This window comes from Paralichthys olivaceus, chromosome 6, assembly GCF_024713975.1.
Source record: "Paralichthys olivaceus isolate ysfri-2021 chromosome 6, ASM2471397v2, whole genome shotgun sequence".
Classification (NCBI taxonomy): domain Eukaryota; kingdom Metazoa; phylum Chordata; class Actinopteri; order Pleuronectiformes; family Paralichthyidae; genus Paralichthys; species Paralichthys olivaceus.
In genome coordinates, this window is record NC_091098.1 from 23,114,794 (window position 1) to 23,136,794 (window position 22,001).

At 40.1% G+C, this 22,001-nt stretch overlaps 2 protein-coding genes and 1 long non-coding RNA gene across 7 annotated transcripts; 1 reads left to right on the top strand and 2 right to left on the bottom strand.

The window, feature by feature from the left end:
• Positions 1 to 272: 272 nt before the first annotated feature.
• rad21l1 (RAD21 cohesin complex component like 1) lies at positions 273 to 6,154 on the bottom strand. Of its 4 annotated transcripts, none has more exons than XM_020106757.2 (14): positions 6,060 to 6,154; positions 5,617 to 5,782; positions 5,394 to 5,523; positions 4,919 to 5,018; positions 4,681 to 4,784; positions 4,205 to 4,312; positions 3,404 to 3,505; positions 3,071 to 3,175; positions 2,687 to 2,916; positions 2,498 to 2,576; positions 2,217 to 2,362; positions 1,990 to 2,100; positions 1,695 to 1,769; positions 273 to 1,115 (listed from the first exon to the last, which is right to left on the bottom strand). In XM_020106757.2, exons 2-14 carry the CDS (start codon positions 5,761 to 5,763, stop codon positions 936 to 938), a joined length of 1,617 nt encoding a protein of 538 aa, XP_019962316.2. In that variant the 5' UTR covers positions 5,764 to 5,782; positions 6,060 to 6,154; the 3' UTR covers positions 273 to 935. The 4 variants fall into 4 exon arrangements, with proteins under 4 accessions (XP_019962316.2, XP_069382662.1, XP_019962317.2 ...); XM_069526561.1 differs by lacking the exon at positions 6,060 to 6,154 and adding an exon at positions 5,904 to 6,054; XM_020106758.2 differs by lacking the exon at positions 6,060 to 6,154 and adding an exon at positions 5,835 to 6,054 and having other exon boundaries at positions 5,617 to 5,745.
• Positions 6,155 to 6,165: 11 nt separating this feature from the next.
• LOC138410475 (uncharacterized) lies at positions 6,166 to 17,296 on the top strand. 2 transcript variants are annotated; one of them, XR_011243182.1, is made up of 3 exons: positions 6,166 to 6,354; positions 6,834 to 6,918; positions 14,156 to 17,296. It is a non-coding gene; the product is annotated as an uncharacterized lncRNA (long non-coding RNA). The 2 variants fall into 2 exon arrangements; XR_011243181.1 differs by lacking the exon at positions 14,156 to 17,296 and adding an exon at positions 10,198 to 10,336 and having other exon boundaries at positions 6,172 to 6,354.
• On the bottom strand, positions 9,740 to 20,313 carry opn7d (opsin 7, group member d). Its single transcript, XM_069526562.1, has 6 exons — positions 19,215 to 20,313; positions 13,203 to 13,293; positions 12,935 to 13,097; positions 12,379 to 12,506; positions 11,946 to 12,280; positions 9,740 to 11,700 (listed from the first exon to the last, which is right to left on the bottom strand). Exons 2-6 carry the CDS (start codon positions 13,291 to 13,293, stop codon positions 11,218 to 11,220), a joined length of 1,200 nt encoding a protein of 399 aa, XP_069382663.1. The 5' UTR covers positions 19,215 to 20,313; the 3' UTR covers positions 9,740 to 11,217.
• Positions 20,314 to 22,001: the final 1,688 nt, after the last annotated feature.

Consider the following 22,001-nt stretch of genomic DNA (forward strand, 5'->3'; position numbering starts at 1 on the left):
CTAGCTGTATCTATATATTTACCGACCTATTCATATTTCTATTATCTGTCCATCTATTTATCCACCTACCTACCTGAATCTATCTATGTGAATGGCACAGAAGTTCTAATATTTTGTTGTTTAATAAACAAATATATATATATACTGTATGTTTACTTTATATTATTTAACACATTAAGTTAAAAATTTCATTTCAAATGCAAAGGCTGATATTTGTTTCTGAGTGAAGGTTGTGGTTTTAAAATGTAAAGAAATAAAGTGAATATTCAGTCTTCTTGGTGGCAAATATTTATTTTACTCCCTGAAACAGAATACTGTTAAACAGATACTTTTTTAAGAATAAAGAACAGATGGCCATTAACCAACAATGTCAATAAATCCTCCACTTTAAATTGTCTTCAAATCAAAATGTCAACTTCAGTGACACCTGGTGCACAGCAGGTTTTTACGGATCTTGAGCTTCTGTGTTTTAAGTTCGACTGTGTGAGGAGCAACAGTCCGCGATAAAGAAAAACTGGAGTAAAACACTAACTGAACGTGCAGGAAGGTGCTGTACCAAAAGATCCTCAGGAACTGTTGCTTAACCCCAGATGTTACTGATATTAAATGACTTTTAAAAGAATAAATAAACTCAGAGGATCTTTGAGATCCTCACTTAAAAAGATTTAAAAGCCTGAACCTGCTGTGAGGTGGTGTGTGATGTCAGAGACTAAACAAACATTGTGACAGAATGTTTTAGACAAAATGTTCTTTCATTAATAAACCGCACCAGTGCTAAGAACAAGCACATATAATATGTACAACCTTAAAGACACACAAAAATATATCAATATTTCAGCAAACATTCTCCTTTGCTATTGTTGTAGCACCATTAGAACAAAGACTTTAACTTAACCATGAACCAAAGCTGTCATCTTCTGAGGCTTATTTGCATTTTACAAATCCTGAAACTTGGGTCCTGGTGTGGCAAAGATGTCCTCGTAGGGGGCGCTCTGGTGCAGGTGTAGGGCTTGTTCTTTTTTCAGGACGAGCAGACAGAAGAAAGTGGTTGCTGCCTGTGAGCGATTGCCCCCTTCACAGAGCGCCTCTATGCTGAATGTGGTATCACCGCTGCTCTGCACGCACACACACACGCACACACAAAATTAGTTTCCCAGCATCATCCCTTACCCTGCCCCGCCCTTCTCATCTTTAAATCCCTGTCCCCTGCAGCTGTAGATTTTATTCAATGTTAGAAAGAGCAACAGTCCTGAGTCATGGACTGTTTGGTTTTACAATCACATAGATCTGAATTAACACAGTTTACATGTAACATGGGTAGTTGGAGTTATTACCTCAGCCAAGGGGATTATGTTTGTCTGAATTTGTCTGTCAGTTAGACAGACTACACAAAAACTACTGGGAAGTTTACCACGGAACTTGGAAGGATGTGGTAAAGCTCAGATAAGATCATTTGTAGATTCAGAATGTAAGATTCATTTGTGCATTTCCCACAGAGTTACTTGATTTTGTTTGCATGTTTCGGGGACTGATAGAGATGGTATATTTGTTGAGGATCCAAATAAATATCCGGATCTAGTGAATTTAAATGTGGATTCATTCTGGGACAGTTGGGCCTTGGCGGAGGTATAAGCTCTTTAAGTATCCCTCTAGCGTTGATACTAACATCAGATCATTTATTTTTAGGTTCTTACTTTCAGGCATTTCAGAAGCGTGTGTGCTCGCTTGCTTATCCTCCTCTCCTCAAAATCCTGGCTGTCCAGCATAGACTGTGTGTTAGAAAAGGACCATAATTCACTCGAGGACGCTGGGCACACCTCCAAGGCAGCATGTGAAATTAACAACCGCCATCTGTCAAATGCTGATAGATTGTTGCTTGTCTATGTTAACAGCCAATTTCACAGATAACAACCCATCATTAATTCACTTTCACGCCAAAGAGAAGGTCGGTGAAAGCGGGAGTCCAACAGAGTGCATGTTCAAAAGCACCTGAGTGTGCAGGGGCGTTGACTGAGTCTGCAGCTCCACGCGAGACGGATGGACAAACATGGAGTCTTCAGATGGAAGTTCTGGATAAAAGACCTCTGACATGTTTTGATCCTGACAAACACACAGCACAGATTATAAACTAGAGGTAAAAGAGAAAAAGCATTGTGGATGAGAAGTGAATTTTTTACTGTACGTGGCTTCAATACACCAGAGATTCACACACTCACTTGTGTGGGATATGAGTAATCCTCACTCAGGTCGTTGTTCAGTTGATCGAGAACTGTCGGTTCAGCGTTGTTTGATTTTTTAGTATTGACTGATGAATCCATGACACTGATCTTGTCTGAGGTGCGGACGCTTAGGTCCTGCTGAACTGTACAAGACATAACAAAAGCAGATAGGATGAAACAAAAGACTGAACAGAGGGCAACAAACATTACACGTTAATTAGCCTCATAATTCACAAGGATTGATGGGTTCTCACTGCTAGCATTATGCAAGTGTCTACCTTCATGTCTGTCCTGACGCATCTCCTCAACCTCCTCACAAACAAAACATTTCACCGGGAAAATACTCTTAGCAAAGAGCTGCAAAGGCAAATAGATTTAAAACTAAAGCAGCCATTTCAACGCAACGTCCACCACAGATGAATCAAATTGTTTTATGATGCAAACCAACATTGCAGAGATGTATTTACCTCTTTTATCTGTGGAGTCACTATAGTGGAACATGTCTGTGCAAAAAGTTTGTCTGCCCCCCCCCTCTCCTTCCACTGCATTAGCTGCACAGTGGGCGGGGCCATGTCCAGCGGGGCGATCAAATCTGAATAGTCCAAAAGCTGCTCTCTGATAAATTTGTTGCTCAGCTCTTTGCTCTTGTCCACGACCAACTTGCGTTTCCTCTTGTCCCTCTTCTTCTCCAAGTTTGCTGAAGAGAAAGAGTAGATTTTTTATTATTTATTTCTAAAAATGTTGATGGTTAAACTGTAAAATGTTAAGCCTCGATTACATTACATTTCAAAATATATACTAATATATTGACAGGTAAAGGACCACAGTTTGAGGTGCATGTTTGTGCCTACGAGTGGCTGTCACAGGTTCCAGTGCAAAGGCCGCCTCATTATTGAGCAAGCTCGTCTCATTCAGTGTAGAGGTCTCTCCCTCAACTGGATCTATACTGTCAACATCTGGAAAACATATGGAGTCACAGATTAATAAAACATTTGAATGCAAATGTTCTCACTGGTGCTGCTGTACCATTAAAAAAACATCATCCAAACAAATCTGCAGGGAAAATACAACATGAAGGAACCAAACTAGTATGAAGCAGCTGTTCAAATGGAGGGTGATCGACATTAATGTTACAGGAAGGCTGCATTGTAAATAACCTTAAATCATTTATCCTGATGAATCACCTTGTTGATAATCGAGTGGGGAGTTCTCTGGAGTTTCATTATGAGGCTCTTCCGAGATGAAGTTGGTGGACTCAATGTGATCGCTGGAGTGTGTCAGAAAGTCTACAAGGTTGGTAAAAATAAAAAGATCTGGTCACTCGAGCAAAAAGAGAATCACCACAGATAATAAATGAACCTTTTGATGGTTAAAGATTTAAACTGTGGAATTTCCTTGGTACAAAGCTAAACCACTGATGAATGCAGAATGTTTTATATCAATGACTGCTTATCAAATACTAATAAACAGGGAAGCTATTTATTTCTTTGTGTCCTCATATCAGAGGCTGCATCTCATGAGTACTGGTCCATCAGACAACCTGAAGAACAGACTGAATCTGTGTTTCCTCCCCAAACGAGACAAGTGACACCAAAACCAAATGTAATGGAGCATTTGGACAATCACCGTCAATCACTGTCCCAGGGAAATCTATAAATACACACTTTATACCAGGAGGCGGCTCCAAATCCAGGACAAAGGTCATGAGTTTACAGGTTTAGTTAATCTATATCCATACAGCTTTTATTTTCCTAAAATGTTCTGTGATCCATAACATTTCTAGGCTCCTAACAAGAAAAAAATATAAAAAATTCTCTAATTAAATTAAGATTAACTTTACAAATCAATGTTGTTTCCACTGCCCCCAAGTGGTGAATAGAAGATACAGCCTGTTAACTGGCAGGTGGTTATTATCAACAACAATAACAGTAGATCAAGGCGTTAACACAAGTGATGACAAAAAGTGGTCAATTAACAATAACTACCGAGTAAGTCGAACACTCTGTCCTCATCTCCAAAGGCATCTCCCTGTTGTGTCAGGCTATGGAAGCTCATGTCCAGCAGTGCGTTCTGGTGGTTGTTAGACTCGCCTTCTACCAATCAGAACAAACATCACGAAGGAAAGAAACAAACAATTAAATGACAGTTTTCATTCCCGCTGCAGTAAAAAAAAAATAGTGTCGCTCATTTATTATTTATTAATAAAGTTATATCCTTTGGCTACACAGAAAATAGTTACAAGCAGATTCAATGCCTTGTTGCTTTTGACAGTGTTTTAAAAAAAGGAATTGTTGACAATGTGTAGGATATCACCAGATTTGAAATTTTAGCCTAATTATAGTTGAAATGTTCAATACAGAAATAAACTATTGCTCACTACACCAAAAGGCTCTGAACTTAGAAGGCAAATGGCAACAGCACATCAAATGAGGAAGCACCATGGAAACAAACTGGTTCCTACCGACATCCACCAGGGTCAGAGTGTCATTTCCAAAATCCTCTTTCAGAGTGATTTCCTCTGTTCGACCCTGGTTCAGTGCGAAGTGGTCCACGACATCTATGTTACTGGTGTCCCAGTATGAAGGGGACAGTGTGGGCAAAGACAGAACATTTATAGATCATGGTTTAAGAAACAATCAGTGAAACCTAATCCAAATTAAAGGCTTTGTCCTGCAGAACACAGAAATAGGAAAGTTTACCTGAGAGGTGGCAGCTGGGCGTCAAAAGAAGTGAAATCTTCGATCAAGGTGATTGCCGTTAGCGATGCCTCGAGCCCTTCAACAGGCATATCGGTCAGACCTGGTGTGTTGAAAAGAAAATAACACAATCAAGCACTGCAGTTGGAAGACAGACGGAGGTAAGAACGGAAGAGGTCTGGATATATTCAATTAGCTCATGTCGGGCAGATGCAGACATGTCATATTAAAGACTTTATCGGCCGATACTGTGCTGAGATTATCGTGCATCAAAAACTACTGGACAGATGAAGAATGAGTCACGAAAGAACCTGTGAGATTTTGGTGCAGGCCGGACCAGAGTGTGATTTGTCAGAGAATAATTCACGGAGTCGGGGCTGATATATATATACGACTGTGTGCAATCTGGATCTTGTGGATTTAAATGGGATGTCACTGTTCATAAACAACAGCTGACTCTCTGTGTTGGTGCAGTTACCTGGTCTGAACACCATTTTCATTTGAACCAGAGCATCGTTGCAGTCTGCAAACAGATACTTTGCTTTCCTGGAGTAGATCCTGACCACCCCGAGGAGCAGGTGACCAAACGTGCGTAAACCGATTTTCATCTACACACACACACACACACAATGTCAGATGCACCTAGAAGCACAACAATGAGGTCAGACGTCTCCTCATAAGTTTTTTTTTTTTTTTTTTACCTTTGGAGAGATGAGGTCTTGTATGGTTTCTTCCAGATTACATTCAAACACATGGGCCTTGGTGAGTTTCCTCTCCCAGTGCGCTGCTAGCCAGATTTTAGCTAGCGGCCCGCGCTTGGAGGTGAAGAGCTGCGTGTAGAACAACATGTCGGTGGGAGGAAGTCACCTGTCAAACACACAACAACAGTGACATCACACCGTGTGTTCGGTTGTCTCACCGTCAGCTAGCTTCGACGTTTGCTAACTGCCGGGTTCAAAGTCGGCTAGCTCGATGTTTGCTAGCTCACGTCAGGAAATGCAGGATTTGTTTTAGTTGTAAGCGGCGGCGGGAACACGTCGTGTCACCGGTGACACTTTGAGGTAGAAACTCACAGGGTTTATTTCATTACATTCTGTTTAAGTGTAAAGAACTACAACCAAACACCAACACCATCACATCCTACCTGAGAAAAGAACCGCGCGTTTCGTCGCGTCACCGCAGCAACAACACGGACCCGGGTGAGTGCGCACTTGTTTTCACATGTGGCCAAACATTTTTTAACCTACAGCCGATTTTAGTTCACATTTTTTAAAAAGTAAATCCGCCGAATTATTCGTTTACACTCCCTGTCTCGTGTCATGTGTTGCATGTTGTGACAACTGTCCACGCATTTCTTTTATGTGGAGGAAAAGTTTAAAACGCGAGGATGAAACGTGGAGTTCGGCGCCGTCGAGGAGCGTCTATGGTTTATATCTATGGTGAGGAACAACAGTATATTTATAATAAGGTGTCAGTCACATTACATCTATGTGTGAGTCTGTTTGTTCACATTAGACAAAATACACTCACATTATTTTTTATTTAACTGTTTATACTTTGTATTGTCTTCATCATTGTGACCTTTCTGCTGCTGAAACAACTGGATCAATAAAGTTTTATCTCTTTTCTTTTCTTTATCTTTTTTATCTTATCTTTTTATTATCTTATCTAATCTTTTATCTTTATCTTATGACTCACCATCTAGGTGACATGAGAGAAGTGATGGATATTGATATAGTTCAATAACTCAAATGACAGATTCCTTGTTGCCACACATTGATTTTATTACCCATTGCCAGCTGTGGGTTTGACTCTGTGTAAAATGACTACTTTAGTATTTAATGAAACAGGGGATCTCATTCCAGATTGTGTAAGTATGAAAAATGATCTTTTAATATCTCTGGTCTTGTTGTTGCAGGCTGTCTGTGACCTCCACATGCTCCAGAGGGATGAGAAGAGATGTTCAAACTACAGCTTTTCAAAGAAACTTCCCAGAGAAGAAGGTGAGTGTGACACATGTGAGCTAAAGGCCCCCCTGGCTTATCGGGCCCTCAGGGCAGATCCTGATATAATGTGGTTTCTTGTTTGGAAGTTTTGGAGCTCAGCTAAAAGACACAAAATGACCACAAAATGAATGAAACCGTTGCTACTTGTCATGGTTTGAATAGGGACAAGTGTTGTTTATTAACCCTTGAATTAATTTTAATCTTTTAAAATACACTGGCCCACCCACGGCATACTTTGGACTTCAGGAGTGTTTCGGTCTGTACTGGACTCAACCTTTACACAACCTGGAAAAATATACATCAATGTTGATGTTCATACAAACAGGGTTTCCAGAGTTTAAAAAAAGTCTCAGTAATATAAACTTTACTAGTCCTTTAAAACTCTTAAATGTGTTTAGGTAGGTTTTTAATATGTTACTGTTAATACTTCTGTCGTGCTTTATAATTATTTGTGTGGAGAAATCATAGAGAAATGTTTGGGTGCCATGTAGAGTTTGCTTTCTCAACAATACAGATATTAGCTCGCTGTCTCTTTCCCCCCCAAACATAATTTACTTTTGTATAGGGGTTCAATCAGTAAAATGAAAAAACAATTTTTAGATTATTTTTAACTGAAATTGTTAATTGCATGTTGCCTCAACAAATTATGGAAATGGCATTTGGGGACAGAATTGTTGTATTATTCCCAATTAGTTTTTAAAATGCGGGTGACATACATACATTTACATGTACATTAACATTCTAGACATAAATCTTTTAACTAGTTTGTTTTATTTTGTTTTTCCATTTATATGCACTAGAGGGCGTCAGGAAATAAGCACAAAGTCACTGAGATACTGACCCAGAAGTTCCAGTGAGGCCTCCTACACATGTGTAATTTAACATAAACAACTTTAATATGTTAAGTTAGAATGTGTAAGTATTGTTAAGACTGGGTTGCTAATAATCTGTGTTTGAACATGAGCTTGTTGTTTAATTTGCTAATTGTTTGGGTTAAAACATACAAAACACAAAAAAAAATATACTTACTGCAATAACAAAAGGTTCATGGTGACGTCTTCAAATAGTGTTTTTGTCTAAAATACAAAGATATTCTGTTTACAGTGTTTTAAACCAGTTAAAATTATGAAAATCCTCCAAACTGAGATTCTCAAACTACAAAATTTGGCTTAAACATGACAATCAGTTATCAAAATACTTTTCTGTCGATGGACTGATTGATTGCCTAATATTTTCAGAACCATATGATAGAAGGTTTAGGTACATGCAGTGTAAAAAAAACCCACAGATTTTTAATAAATTTAGAAGATTAAACAGATTATTTCTTCATTTGTTTCCATGCATCATAACTAGATTCACTTTGATTAGTACACGAGAGTGTAAGTGTGAACCTGCAAGACACGACTGTGGACGTCTCAGCCAAACATCATTTAGTCTCTTTTTCTCAAACACTGAGGCTGGGAAATAAAAAATTATTAGTAACTACATGTCCGTGGTAGTATAGCTGCATAAGAACAGCCGGTTCTGCAGGTCAGGGTCTGCATTTCAAAAGAGAAAGAGAAAAAACAGGAGAGAGAGAAGGAGACTGGGCCTGTAAGAGTAAAGTCAGATGAGGAATGTGCAGGAGAATATTTTGCTGTGTGAGCTCCAGTGTCATAATCTCTGAGGGGACTTTTAATTGAAGCTGGTTTATATGCAGGTGCTGTGCTGGGTAAACTCTCACTCCATCTGTTTCCATCTGTCTTTATAAATCTACTAATCCATCTTTTATATCAAAATCTCATAAATAACAGACAGTCATTAAAACGTTTGAACGAGGTAAATAGTTGTATTAGATTAAAAGTTTGTAGGTTTTGAAAACTGTGAAGGATTATTCTGCCAGTGACTCAAAAAATGTTTTGTGGCGTACCAGTTATCTTTTTAAATTACTCATTTAGTTATGTCTCAATGCGTCTCTGTACCGTTGCCAGTGGAAATCTTATCCTCCAGGCCGGGGGAAATAGAGGAATTTGCATGTAAATCAATGTCATGCATGCATATTTGCTGGGGCTCCCTGCTGGCAGGAGACTTTTGTACTGATATTGGTGGATCACTTTGGTAAGTATAGATATAGATGTTAAAGTTTTGTATTTCCAAGATTCAACACCCGATGGGCTTCTTCTATGTGCTTTTTGGATGCACATGCATATTATCTTCAAAGGGTTGGCAGCTCCCCCCCAGCTGCAGCTTTGCTGTCATCATGATTTTGGTCAGTTTGCTCAAGGATGCTCCTCTAAAAAAAAACCAAAAAACAAGAGTCTCATTGGCAAACAAACAAAGATAAGATGAAGCTGCACTAAAATAGAAATACTACGCCCCGTCCATCTTCCTAAAAGAGCGTCTGCTCAGAATCAGCTTCCAATAAAGTGAGACATCAATTTAAACATCTTATTAGTAGTTGTTAATAAATTGAATAACTGTTGTGCCAAGTGTGATTAACCAACAGACAGATTTCTCAGTTTATGGAGACAAATAATTAAACGGGTGGATAACTACCTCTGCTGGAAGGTTGTGTTTTCACCCCTGTCCGTTTGTGGGTTTGAATTTTGAACAAGGTGTGCCCTGAAGTTAATGAACAGTTTCCCAAGTAGGACATGAAAAGGAATTTTTTACATCAAAACAATTTGGATGACTTTCACAGGAGAGAAAAAAAGTTGTACTTCTTTTGTAGAATCGAGTCCTTTCACCACCCCTCGTATTTCCCTTTAATAATTTGTTTGATGTCTAAAAACCATTGACCTCCGTCTAGTTTGAATAGAAGAAAGAATTCCAGATCACCTGTTATTGAACGTTTTTAATTAAAGCTGCATAAGACACAGTACAATTTGCTTTATATAGCCACACAGCACAGTACCACAGAAAACAGAATTAAATGTCTGTCACTATTTCGACCTACTTTGAAATCCATTTTTCCCCATGTTGTTCAAATGGACATTTCTCTTAATAAAGACAGTAGAACCTCATCTGCTTCCTTTTGTTTCCAGAAATGGTCCTAAAACACAAGTCAATTTGTGTAAGTGCAGTTTTATTTTTCTTTACAGAACATGAGCCCATTTAATATTTATCTACCAAGATCTATTCATGGTTAAATCAACATTTGCACCAAAGTGGTCTGCGGAGGAGAGGAGTCCCACATCTTACAAAGAATAGTCTGAATCTCTGTCACTAATGCTTAATGAGGTGAATTGACCTTGTCAGATTTATTCTAATCTTTTCGTCATTTTAGATTTTCCCCAGAAATTGTGTTAATGTCTATGGTTTTATCGGACTGAGCAACTGGAGGCGACGTGGCAGAGTCGAGCCTCGTCTTCAGGAGAGATACTGAATCACTTGCACCCTGGAGGTTTGAAGGGGCTGCTAAATGTTTATTGATTCCTTCCTCGCAGAAAACATCAGCTGTCAGTTTGAGTTGCTGTGTCTGGCTCATAGACTGTTTATAAACATGTTGACATGACCGCTCCCCAAAAGAGAAGCCAGAGTCAAAGTGCAGCTTAAATAACCTTTCCTTCTTTTTACATACGGTCTGACGTCTGTTCCAGCTGAAGTTGAAGTTGTTTTAAATGTGCTACATGAATTGACATTGACATTGCAGTAGATTCCAGACATCCATAGAAACTCAAGGCTGCAGCAAGTTGAATGCTCAATTGTTTTAGGTTAAGATCCAGTTAAACATCTTTACCACCTGGGTGTCAGCAGCCGTACAGTTATTTACATTTCTTTTATAAAACGTGATTGTTGCATATTATTCTGTTAGTCCTGCTATCACAAGAGCGACTGCACCAGTTATTAAACAGTAATTATCTTCACGTTGAGCTGTACGTTTCTGCTTCATGTGAAAAATCTCACTATCTCTCACTCATCTACTTTATCCACTTTCAACAGTGAGCAGCTGTGTTGCTCATTCGCCTAATTAACCTTGAAGCCAGCAGGGGTCCTCCCGTCTCATTCTCTGCTCCTGCAGAATCCTGTTAAGTTACAGTGCATTAAAAAGAATCGGGACATGAGGCAACACAGAGGAAGGCGTCTGTATATTATACATTTTCTGTGGCAAAACTTCTCTGAAGATTTAAGCACAGTATGAATTTTTGGGAATCTTGGGCACTACACAACAAAGGGGCCACTTACGAGCGAGATTAAAGGTCCTTGTAAGTGCTGTCATGCTATAAAGTCTTGGTGACACACACATATTTGAAGTTGTGCAGGCTGTTGTTGTTTTGCTGTCTGTTTGAGCACCTTTCCTGTCTTGTTTTCATCATTCTATAGGAAGTCCGCCTGTGGTTTGGCTGAGAGCTGGCTAACTGTCACCTCTCTGCAGGTAGATCCAGTCAGGATGCTGGCGGTTCTTTGGGCTGGTGTCACATGGCACAGTTCTGCATTCTCTGTGCAGTGCAGACACGCCCCGTAGCTCTCCTGCTGTCCGTTTGAGAACCTCGTGGAGATGTACGTGTCCTTATTGTGCTGTGAGTTGGATTCGAGATGTTCTCTCAGATTTGACTGCGGACTTCCCCTGTAGATCCTCTGTCGTAGCATAGACGTGTCTCTGTAGAGGCACTCGCGAAAGTTGGGTTTGCACAGCAGGTAGACCACAGGGTTGTAGATGGTGGAAGATTTGGCGAATATGGCGGCCAGGGCGAAGGCTACAGCAGGAACTTGTGTGGCATCTCCGAACGCAGCCCACATGGCCACAGCAGCATATGGGGTCCAGGCGCCCAGGAAGCCTATACATACTGCTACTGACAGCTACAGACAAGAGGCACAAAAACACACAGACAAGTCATGCAGAAGAGTTTAGTGTCACTGTCATCAGTGGCAAAGTAAAGATAGGAATATTTAGTATCATCCCCTTATTTTTGATTGCAGACATACAAAGATAGTAACATTCACATTTTTTATAATCTTTAAATAAATCATTATAAACATCCTACAATCCTGCAAACTTCAAAACCTGAAGTCAGGGATACAGCGACACACTCATATTCTCTGACCTTGACAATGAGAGCGTGTGCATTGGTGGTCTTGGTCTGCGGTGACACATGCTGCTGGACGGCCTGACGCGATCCCCGCACCGTCAGCAGAATGAAAGTGTAGGAGAGGAAGATGACGGTGCAGGGCAGTGCATAGCAAAATATAAAAAGGCAGACAATGTAAGACAAGGCTGAAAGCTCGTGGTTGGGTGCATGCCAGTCAATGCAGCAGGCTGTGCCGTAAGGTTCGGCACTGTAATGTCCCCACTGTGCCAGGGGCCCCACAGCAAACACAGATGCGTAGCACCACACTCCAACCACCAGGAGGCGGGCATGTGAAGAGGAGAACTTGTTACCTGATCAGACATGAGAAAGAAAAAAATGCTTTTGTAGTTATTGTTGTTTTTTGTGTTGGCAACAATATGCTCACGGGTTCAGTTGGACATCCGCTCACCGTGGTTAGGGAAGCAGACTTTAAGGCAGCAGACTAAGGAGAGTGCTGTGAGGTTGGTTAAGCTGCACAGACCAAAGAGAACTCCACACATAGCATAGAGCTGACAGGTGATTTCTCCAAACAGCCACCTGTATGTACAGTGAGAGGGGAAACGTGACGGAGACCAGGGCTGCAGCTAACGATCATTTTCATTACCTTTGCTATGGAGGTGATGTTTTATTTACTGCTTGTCTGACTGTCAGAAGGATTATGCAAAAATTAAGGAACAGATGTTATTGAAACCTGGGGGGAGGATGGGGCCAAGGATGAACAGATTCAATTAAGGGAGTGGATCCAGGATTATATTTATCATTGGCAGAATTATTTAGTTTACAATGATATTAAAACAGTGAAAGAGAGAATTAGAAAAGCTGGAAGGAATGATTACTTGACAGTTTTGTTGGAAAAAACGTAAATGATTAATTTGTTGTCCATATTTAACTCTCAGTAGCTGCGAATCATTCACCGACAAGTTCATTTGACGTTGAGATTTTAGAAAAGAGAGACTGGAGGGTACCTGTGTGAAAAAGATGATGGTATTGCCAATGGGAATAAAGAGAGCGTCATCCCAAGGTCACTGATAGAGAGATTGATTATGAAGAACTCTGCCGGCTTCAAGGTCGACCGCTTGTGATATGCAACAAGTAGCAGAATGCAGTTTCCCATGAGGGACAGTATACCTAAATAAAAAAAGAACAGGGAGGGATTGTGCAGACTGGTCAGGCATGCAAGGAGTCAGCAAAGGATCAACACAGCAGAGGTTAAAATTTGGGGTGTAGACTTACAAAATACGCTGTAGATAGAACCCATGAAGATGTCATACTCCTTGGAGATGGTGGAGGCAAACACAGCAGATGTGTCTGAAGCATTTCCCATCTGCAATGTCAACATTAGCACACACACACAAGTTAATTGTACATAATGCAGTGATTGAAGAATTAGCAGAAACTCGACACTCCACTAAAGATGTTGACGGCTGGAATGAAACAGTGTATTTGCATAACACATTTATCATCAGGGCTTTACATAATATAATAAAAGGGCTTTGTTACAAAAGGAGACGATACAGAAAAGAAAGATTTAGAAATTGAGTTAAGTAGAGAATAGAAATGGTTAATTATTTGATTTAATAAAAGGCAAACAGGAGACTCTTAAGCATTGACTTAAAAGAACTAAGAGTTGCAGCAGACCTGGAAACACTCAAAAGGAGCAAATGTATTGTTACTTTGAAACAATTATGTTTTCCTGTGCGTTTGTTGGTTAGTTTGCAGGATTATGCAAGAGATACTGGGCGGATTGCCACGGAATTAAGTGGAAGGATACAGAATAGTCCAGGAAAGAACCCATTACATTTTGATGAAAGAAATCAGGCTAGTTTAGGGGCTGAGACCGATATTTATGAGTCTGAGCAATTTTGTGCAGATTCAAAATAAAAAAACCCAGTGAATTAAAATTTGATTTCACAAGGGGAGCATTGGACCGTGGCGGAGGTATGCGATCCAGTGAGTGTCATTCTCGTTTAGTGGTGTTGAATTACTGCAGCAAAAACCGCCTGAGGTCAGAGTTTGAAACAAAATAAACATTTGTCCAGTTTTGTTTCTAAAGCATCTTAAATCTGCTCTATAATTTTAAAGTCTAAGCTGTTCTTTGTTACTGTCCCTGTTGCACAATACTTGCTGCTTGCAGGATCAACTGTAGAAATTAATGAAAAAGCTTTTTTTTTTTTTTTTTCCTTTAGATAAAAATAATCCTCAACAAAAGATGAGGACAATTCAAGCAGGATTGACAGATGGAAAGAATTGTGCCTTTCAGGATTTACAACTGGACTATGAGATGAGAGATTAGGAGCTTGACAACAGATCAGCTATGATTTAGAGAATGTACATTGTACAGTCAAATTTGCTGCGTAAAACAAGAAAGATGGTGAAATTGCAGGTTTGTCCTCAGGCGACACATGTTTACTCATGACTCAAGCATGTGCACATGCAAGTACACTAGGACACATGGAGGAGTGGTAAAGATGCAATGAGTGACGCTAAGAGTGTGGTCGTTCTGCCTTGATGGAGAGCTGACAGCCACTGGAGAAATTCAAAGAGAATATAAATGATGGTTTGAAGAATCCTAACAGTGTCCTCAGCATCAGATTAAGCATCAGTTTGAGACACTCACAGTCCCTGTTACGAGCCATACTTGTAGTCTAGGCAATCAGTATCTTCTTCTCAGCTACCTATAAACAACAAGGCGATTGATATTCAGAGCATCACTTTGCTTGATGGAGGAAGGAGAAATGAAATCTGAGGAGGGGAAAGTGGAATGCAGAGACAAATCTGGAGCAAAATTTGAAGCGCTGTCAGAGATGATGCAGGGGCAACATTGACTCTCAAGGTCTTAAGCAATCACACAGGATAAAGAACGAGGTTTCATCACTATGCAAGTGTGCACACCAGTCAATTACAAAACTTCCAGTCAGAGTGGAGGACACTCAGCAGAATTAAGTAGTTATGGCCAGTTTTAGTGCAACTCAAACACATGAAGTCCACTGTTGTGTCAGCACGTGAAGGATTCTCCCATAAATTAAACGTATTTCCCGTCATTTAGATTTGCTTGAGCCCAATGACGTCATTATGAAAAGTCCTTATTACAATATAGAATTGAGGCGTATGCAGCATGTGCAGTGTGATGCTGTTCATTCATGTTTTGTGTCAAGCAGGGTGATTTGGCTAAAATATAATTATACTATAATTTTTTACAGTTGAAGTCAAAATTTAAAGACAGTTTAATTCAGTCAATTATGCGATAAACCTCTCATGCCGGTGTGATTTATAAGCATCATATTGTTCTAACCTGTGTTGCTTATTGATTATTGTTACAGTGTCGATACCCAGCCTTAAAGTGCCGCTCATTAACACAGACAGTCTTTTACATTTGTCATTTCTACCACAGCTGAACTCATTCTGTGTCCGAACATGTCGTAATAATCCTGCGCAACCCTCTGCCGTGTGAATGTTTTAATCAAAGGGAGGAGGCAGACACAGAGAGCTAGGGACAGCTTCACCAGCTGAACCGTGCCTCTGACAGATTGAGTATTTTGAGTCTGGCTAAACTGTGACACTGCTATTATCGTTTCTCGGAGCCCGGCCGAGTAACTCATCTGTTCAGCTGAGATTAACTAGGAGCCTTTGAGACAGTGACATTGACCTCCAGAGGATGTTGGTGTGGGGTAAACTCCGTGATTTAATTCTTGATGAACATTTCAACCTCAGCCCTTCCATGCCCTGACTCATTAACCCAGGTTTTCTGTGTCTGTGGAGAAATTTTGACTGTGAGGAAAACATAAATGTATCTATATGCATTTTACTGCTGTCGTTGGCAGATAATCTATACGTGTGTGACATGGTTTTTCCAAATCATGTGCCTCATGTGATGCCTGTCACTCAGAACCATGAAATGTCTGTCGTCAGATGAGATAAGCAGCCATTTAAGGGCTGACAGGCCAACGAGGTGTATAAGGGCAAGGCCAGTGCTGTCACATGCATGGGCTCATGCAGTGACAGTTCCGTTATCTGTCTGCATGATTTTGAGGGATTGACAGCCAGTGGCGCAGCTCAATCCTTTGACTCGTGTTCACATTGAGCCCTGAATAAAACAAATCTGAACTCGCTGAGATTCTAATCCTGTGAAAACACCTATTTCTTTAAGATCCATATGGAAAGTCTGACAAATCTTAATGGTTTTTATCCATTTTATCTGACATTTCACCTTCAGCCCATACATGTCTGATGCAGAACGTAGTGTTGGTATTAATGATTATAGTCGAGAGGAAAACAGCCTCCAGTGCATCATCGTTTTGACATTACATACTTGTGTGTGCCTCTGACATTATGAATCATAAAATACTGTGTATTCCTGAATGTAAAGTGTCACGTTGTATCTTGTATGCTTGGGTTGACTGGCCGACCCCGTCCTTTTTCACTGGTGCATTTCAACTGACTATTTGACTTTTGATATTATTATTTATGCTCTTATGATTTTAAAACATCTCAGTAAATACAATCCAGCTAATTTACCATGTTGAACTTTGTGATGTTTTCTTCTGTTATATTTATTTGCGAGGTGAAGCGGACCAAAGTGCAGATTTCTTAACAGCACAGTTTTTCGACAACTCAATGTTATTTCATTATAATTATAATCTGTATTAGTCAACTATTCTTCAGATTGTGTCTGCAGATAAACAAATCTGACATTCTTGTTCGAAAAGGTTTTTAGACTGAGTGTTCACCTTCACTGTGTGTCACTGCCTCCTCATCTGAGAGTGACTGACACTGACAGTGAAAGCGAACGCCACCACGGCACAATATTTACACCATGTCTTAGCAGTGTGACAAAGAGTGGTTAGAGGCTACACTTGCAAACCATTTCAGGGCGTGATGTGACATGTCTTATGTAACGACTGGGGAGAATGATCACGTGAGGCAAAGTGCTCTGAACATGATGTGTTTGGGACGGCCAGCACTGCAGTGTACTTATAATAATAATAAGAATAATAAGAATAACGTGACCATCACCTAATCACTGTGCAGGTGTTTATATTTCAACATGATTTTTGTCATTGTAACATGTGAATCTGAATTCAGCATCATTACCTCTGCCATGGAGGTTATGGTTTCGTCTGCAGGATATCAGGATTACATAAAAACTACTGCAGGGATTACCACAAAACTTGGTGGAAAGATGCAGTATATTTATGAGTCATCCAAATCTAGATCTAGTGAATTGAAAATGTGGTTTCATATGGGATGCTGCACACGAGAGGATTTTCATCTCTTGGCCGATTTAAAAAAAAAAAAAAAAAAAAAAAAAAAAAAAAAAAAAAAGAAAACGTGGGAGACAACAGACACAATGACACATTTAACCGATTTATTAAATCTTATAATCTTCAGAAAACACACAATCACACACACACACACAATTTGGCCAGAACGTCAGACCACACACTTGCCAGTTGTAAGGAACGATTTCACAGTTGCGAATTCAGAGACTTGAAATCTCACAGAAACTTGCAAGATTCTTCTTCTTCAGTTCTCTTTATGTCGGTTGGCAACAACCTATATGCGCATTACTACCACCTTTCACACCGGCGTGATTGAACGTGACTTCAGAAGAAAAACAAACATGGAGGACCGACCGCCTAGAATCGGCCTGATTATCCTCTAGTGTGCAGCAGCGTAAAGGGTTGGGCCTTGTTTGTTAGTTAGTTAGCATGATTTTGTGACACCACTGGATGGACTGCCATGAACTTGAGGATATGGTATCGGTCAGGGATGAACCCATTAAATGTTGGTGCAGATCCAGTTTTTATTATTTTATTTCTATTTTACATTCTTATATATGGTGTGTGACGTGAATCCTGTTGAAAAAAATTCAGACACATTTAAGGGCCTGATATTTAGGGGTGTGTAAAATGTTGTGCAGATCCAAATAGTAACCTAGTAAATTTAAATGTGGTTTCATTGGGATGTAGCAGCTGTGAGGAAACGTGCAGCTGTGAGGAAACGTTATGTGGATTTGTGGCTTGTTTTAATGTAAAGAGACTTCTGGGTCTCAGCAGAGGTATGTGCTCTACTGAGTCCAATTCTAGTTGGATTTGTTGCCAATTTATAATACCTACTGTAAAGTGAAGAGGAGGATTGAAAACCAAATTGCAGTTTTATTTTGTTTTTTTCAGCCACTTGGGTAAGAGCAAGTAAAAAAAAAAAATGGGGAGACAAAAAAGATTTGATCGTGAGGTATTGACATGGATGAGGCGTCTGAGACTTTTTTGTTTCTGACTACAACAGATAATTTATCATAAATTGCCTAATGCAAACAATACATAGTTCATTTTATACAAGATGCTATAAACTATAACTTGAGGTAGTCTGGCTTTTATGTGTCCGTTCTTTTCTTTCATTGTCTCTGATGTGTGTGATCAGACGCCTGTGGGAAGGACAAGACTGCAAAATAAATAAATAAATTCAATTCTGCCACCCTAGTAAGTCATGTCATCATCACTCCACCATGAGTGCTTCCTCTTCATGACACAAACATATTACATAACCACAGTCTGAATATGGGCAAGCAAAACGTTTCTGTGTTCGTGATGGGTGCACGTCTCGTCTCAGGCAGCTGTTTTCATTTGTTAGTGGCTCTTGAATCTGAGCTTCAGTTGAAGGTCATTCACTCTGTTAAGTGACTTAATATCCAATCGAAAAAACATTATAATTAACTCTCTAACACACTGATTTTCAGTTGTGAGGCGAGACTGAGAACCCACACACAAAAAGTCACATTTCTGTGCAGGCAACAACCACATAAAGCAGCTCAGGAATAAAGTGATGCAGAAAAGTGATGTGTCCAGCAGCCGTAGATCAGGTCTGCTAATTTCAACTTTGACTAAAAGATAAAGAAAAGCAGAGATAACACCGTGATCTCATCTCTAATTTGTCTGTGATGTCTGTGCCTTCATCTCGTCATCATGACAGCCTCAACAATTACTGTTTTTACTTCTTTGAGACAGTATCTTGACCAAATGTCCTTCACTACTAACCCTTTTAACATAATCAGATTTTGTCATATATTAGACAGAATTATACGATAATGACTACCAGACCTTTACAGTTGTGTCAACTACTTAATCTTATTATCGAATATCAAAAATCAAGTATTTGCTTTATCATCAATAATCCCTGTTTGTTATTTTCCAATTACTTTGCATTACCCTGGATTCGGACCAGACCCCTCACCGTTGTGCTGCTTACCTTCCAGGAAGGAGTGGCTTGTCCTCAGTTAAACTCATGGAGGCCAGGTGGAGAGCAGGACACAGAGGAGAGAGGAGCTCGGTCCGTCACAGAGAAGATGGAGAGAGAACCCGCTCCAGGATCAAACCGAAGAGTCCAGTTTTATTTTAAGGTATCCTCGTTCTTTTTCCGTGACCCACGCTCACACATCTCGCCAGGTAGAGACGCTCTCTCATACAAGCATGTGCACTCATCATCATTGTGGAGATGCACTGTGGCCCACCGATGTAGAACGAAAAGCCCACAGTGACGGCAGGCCAGGCAGAGAGAGAGAGAGAGGGAGGGAGAGGGAGAGGGAGGCAGACAGAGGCAGAGAGAGGCAGAGAGGGAGAGAGAGGGAGAAAGGGATCAGTATAATACTGGCAAGCTCTGAGTGTCACTGATGACTCAAAATACCGCTCCCCACCAAATCTTCTCTATCAGTCCCAACTCACTCACTTATCTCTTCCTCTTGGACCTACACTTTCTGTTTCTGTGATTCATATATGTGAATGATGCATGTCAGGTGGGTTTTCACACAAATCAGTTTCCACAGTTTACCCATACACAGCTAAATTCTACACCCCTGGCACTTATCTCCAAATCACTTAATCAGTGACTGTCGGGCGGTAATCACAACCTGGAGGAGGGAAACCTGGCTGTTGATTTATGGATGTAACACTGTCATGGTGGATTTTGATCCTTTTTAACATCTGAAGAATATTTCTCTCTGAATATAAAACGAAGTATGATTGTAATGGAATATTAATGTTGCAGGATGTGCCTGTGAAGTGGTAATTTGAGATAAAACTCAAATTGAGAAAAAGATTATTGTAATTTCTTATGGAGGCAATGGACCATTAGAAAGCTCATATTCATTTTTCATCATGGTCATAATTGTTCACAGTGAACAAAGTCAATGATTGTTTTCGGTGAATGTGTTTCTACTGTGGTGCTGACAGTTAATGGTTATGTTTGTGTGCAATGACAATAGTTTAATGTCTGAAGCATAATTTCCATGTTGAATGAGATTTCCCAGGTGATTACACTTAATTCAAGGGCTGAAATTGTGGAGAATAAAGTGTCTTCCTCATTCACACAGTAAATCCGATTTTTGTTGCGAGCATTTGAATGGCACCTGAAGCGCTGTGTCATCCTTCTTTATCATACCCACCAATGCAGTTTGCTCGTAGCGGCGCTGCTCGCAGACTGACAGTCATTGAAAGCTGCTTAAGGGAGCGTGGGCTCACTGGCTGAGCTGAGCCAAGGCTGCAGGGCTGTCAGAAAGCTGTAAAGAGCAGTGCTGTCTTATTAATACCTCGGCACAGAGCCCTGGTCCTTCTCAGGCCTCTCGCTCTGACACGTTTAGATGAACTTAGTGTCACAGGCCGCGGTCCACTGTGGTACGAAGTGCCTGCAGCGACTTAATAGAGATGACAGTCGTCAGGGAATGTTCAGAACGGGAGGAAATTATGAGAGATCACTTGAGGAGTCACCTTCCATAGCAACACTAAGACATGCATGTCACCAAATCGGTTCATTTGGTTGTTGCATGGCTCCTAGAGATCATAACAATGTGGGTCAGCTGCTCCGCTGCTTTTGTCCTTGCTGAAATATCAGGGATCATTTACCATTCAATTTTGCACAGACCTTCGTGGTGTCCAGAAGACGAAGACTGTGTGTTACTGATATTGCTTCTGCAGAGACATCGACACTGTGAATCATGGTGACAGCTGATCGTGGTTTATTATTACAACTAGATTGTTGTGATATACAATATGTCTACTCACATATACTGCAATTATTGGCAATACTTCTATCATTACAATTGTCATTGCTGAGTATTGGTATTTTGTTGATGTGCTCTGTTACACGTGGCATCCATAGCACCTCGGTCCGTCCCGGGAGAGGGATCCCTCACATTCTCTGTTAAGTGTTTTTCTTGGGTAGTTTTTCCTCACTCTTGTTGAGGGTGAAGAACAGAGGATGTCACACATTGCTAAACCCAATGACACAAATTGTGATATCCATGAAGACTTCATGAGGTTGACATTTCCAGCTTTGAATACAATTCTCTTCATTCATTTTGTATTTTATTAAACAAGGACAATGCAGAAAAACATGAATCTCAAAATGAGAAGAGAGATGATTTATGCCAGATTTAGCTATCAGCTAATTTCCATCTGCAGACGCACTAAATCTAAAACGCACCAAATACAAAAACATCAATTTACATACAATTACAATCAAAGTCTCTCACACAAACAGTCATACTGATAAATCTACGAGTACATATCAACCACTAATGGAGTGAGTGTCATTATGTTTAGACGTTCATATTCATCCTTCTTGATAAATTGAATATTTGCTCATCATCCGATGTTTCCAAGTCCAATTATCAGCTGATGTTTTAGTTGATGTCCAGTACTTTGTTTTTGTTTGTTTTTTCTGAAATGTGAAAGGGATTGTTGGGAAAATTAATTGAGTCTCAGCTCAGCTCTTACATCTCATTGCATTGTTTACAGCCATAGCAGACAGCTATAAGTCAGAAAGCTCTGAAAACCCACTGGACACTGGTAAATTAACGTATCTCATTATTTGGTAGAGACCTGAGACGAGAAGAGAAGAGATGATGAGTTTTAGGTTTTATTCTCCATGTCGACAAACAACACATTGGATGTGTTATGTATCAGAGAGGTTTTTTTTATAGCCATCACACGCTGTGACAGATAAGTATAATTCATAGAACCAACTTTCTAAAAACGACTA

Excerpts from the sequence above, each read along its gene's own strand:
- rad21l1 (XM_020106757.2), bottom strand. The coding sequence starts at position 5,763 with ATGTTGTTCTACACGCAGCTCTTCACCTCCAAGCGCGGGCCGCTAGCT. Across the intron at positions 5,019-5,393 it reads GAAAATGGTGTTCAGACCAG|GTCTGACCGATATGCCTGTT; the intron begins GTAACTGCACCA and ends TCAACACACCAG. Across the intron at positions 1,770-1,989 it reads CAACGCCCCTGCACACTCAG|TCTATGCTGGACAGCCAGGA; the intron begins GTGCTTTTGAAC and ends TCTAACACACAG.
- opn7d (XM_069526562.1), bottom strand. The coding sequence starts at position 13,293 with ATGGGAAATGCTTCAGACACATCTGCTGTGTTTGCCTCCACCATCTCC. Across the intron at positions 12,281-12,378 it reads AGTCTGCTTCCCTAACCACG|GTAACAAGTTCTCCTCTTCA; the intron begins GTGAGCGGATGT and ends ATGTCTGATCAG. Across the intron at positions 11,701-11,945 it reads CACACGCTCTCATTGTCAAG|CTGTCAGTAGCAGTATGTAT; the intron begins GTCAGAGAATAT and ends TCTTGTCTGTAG.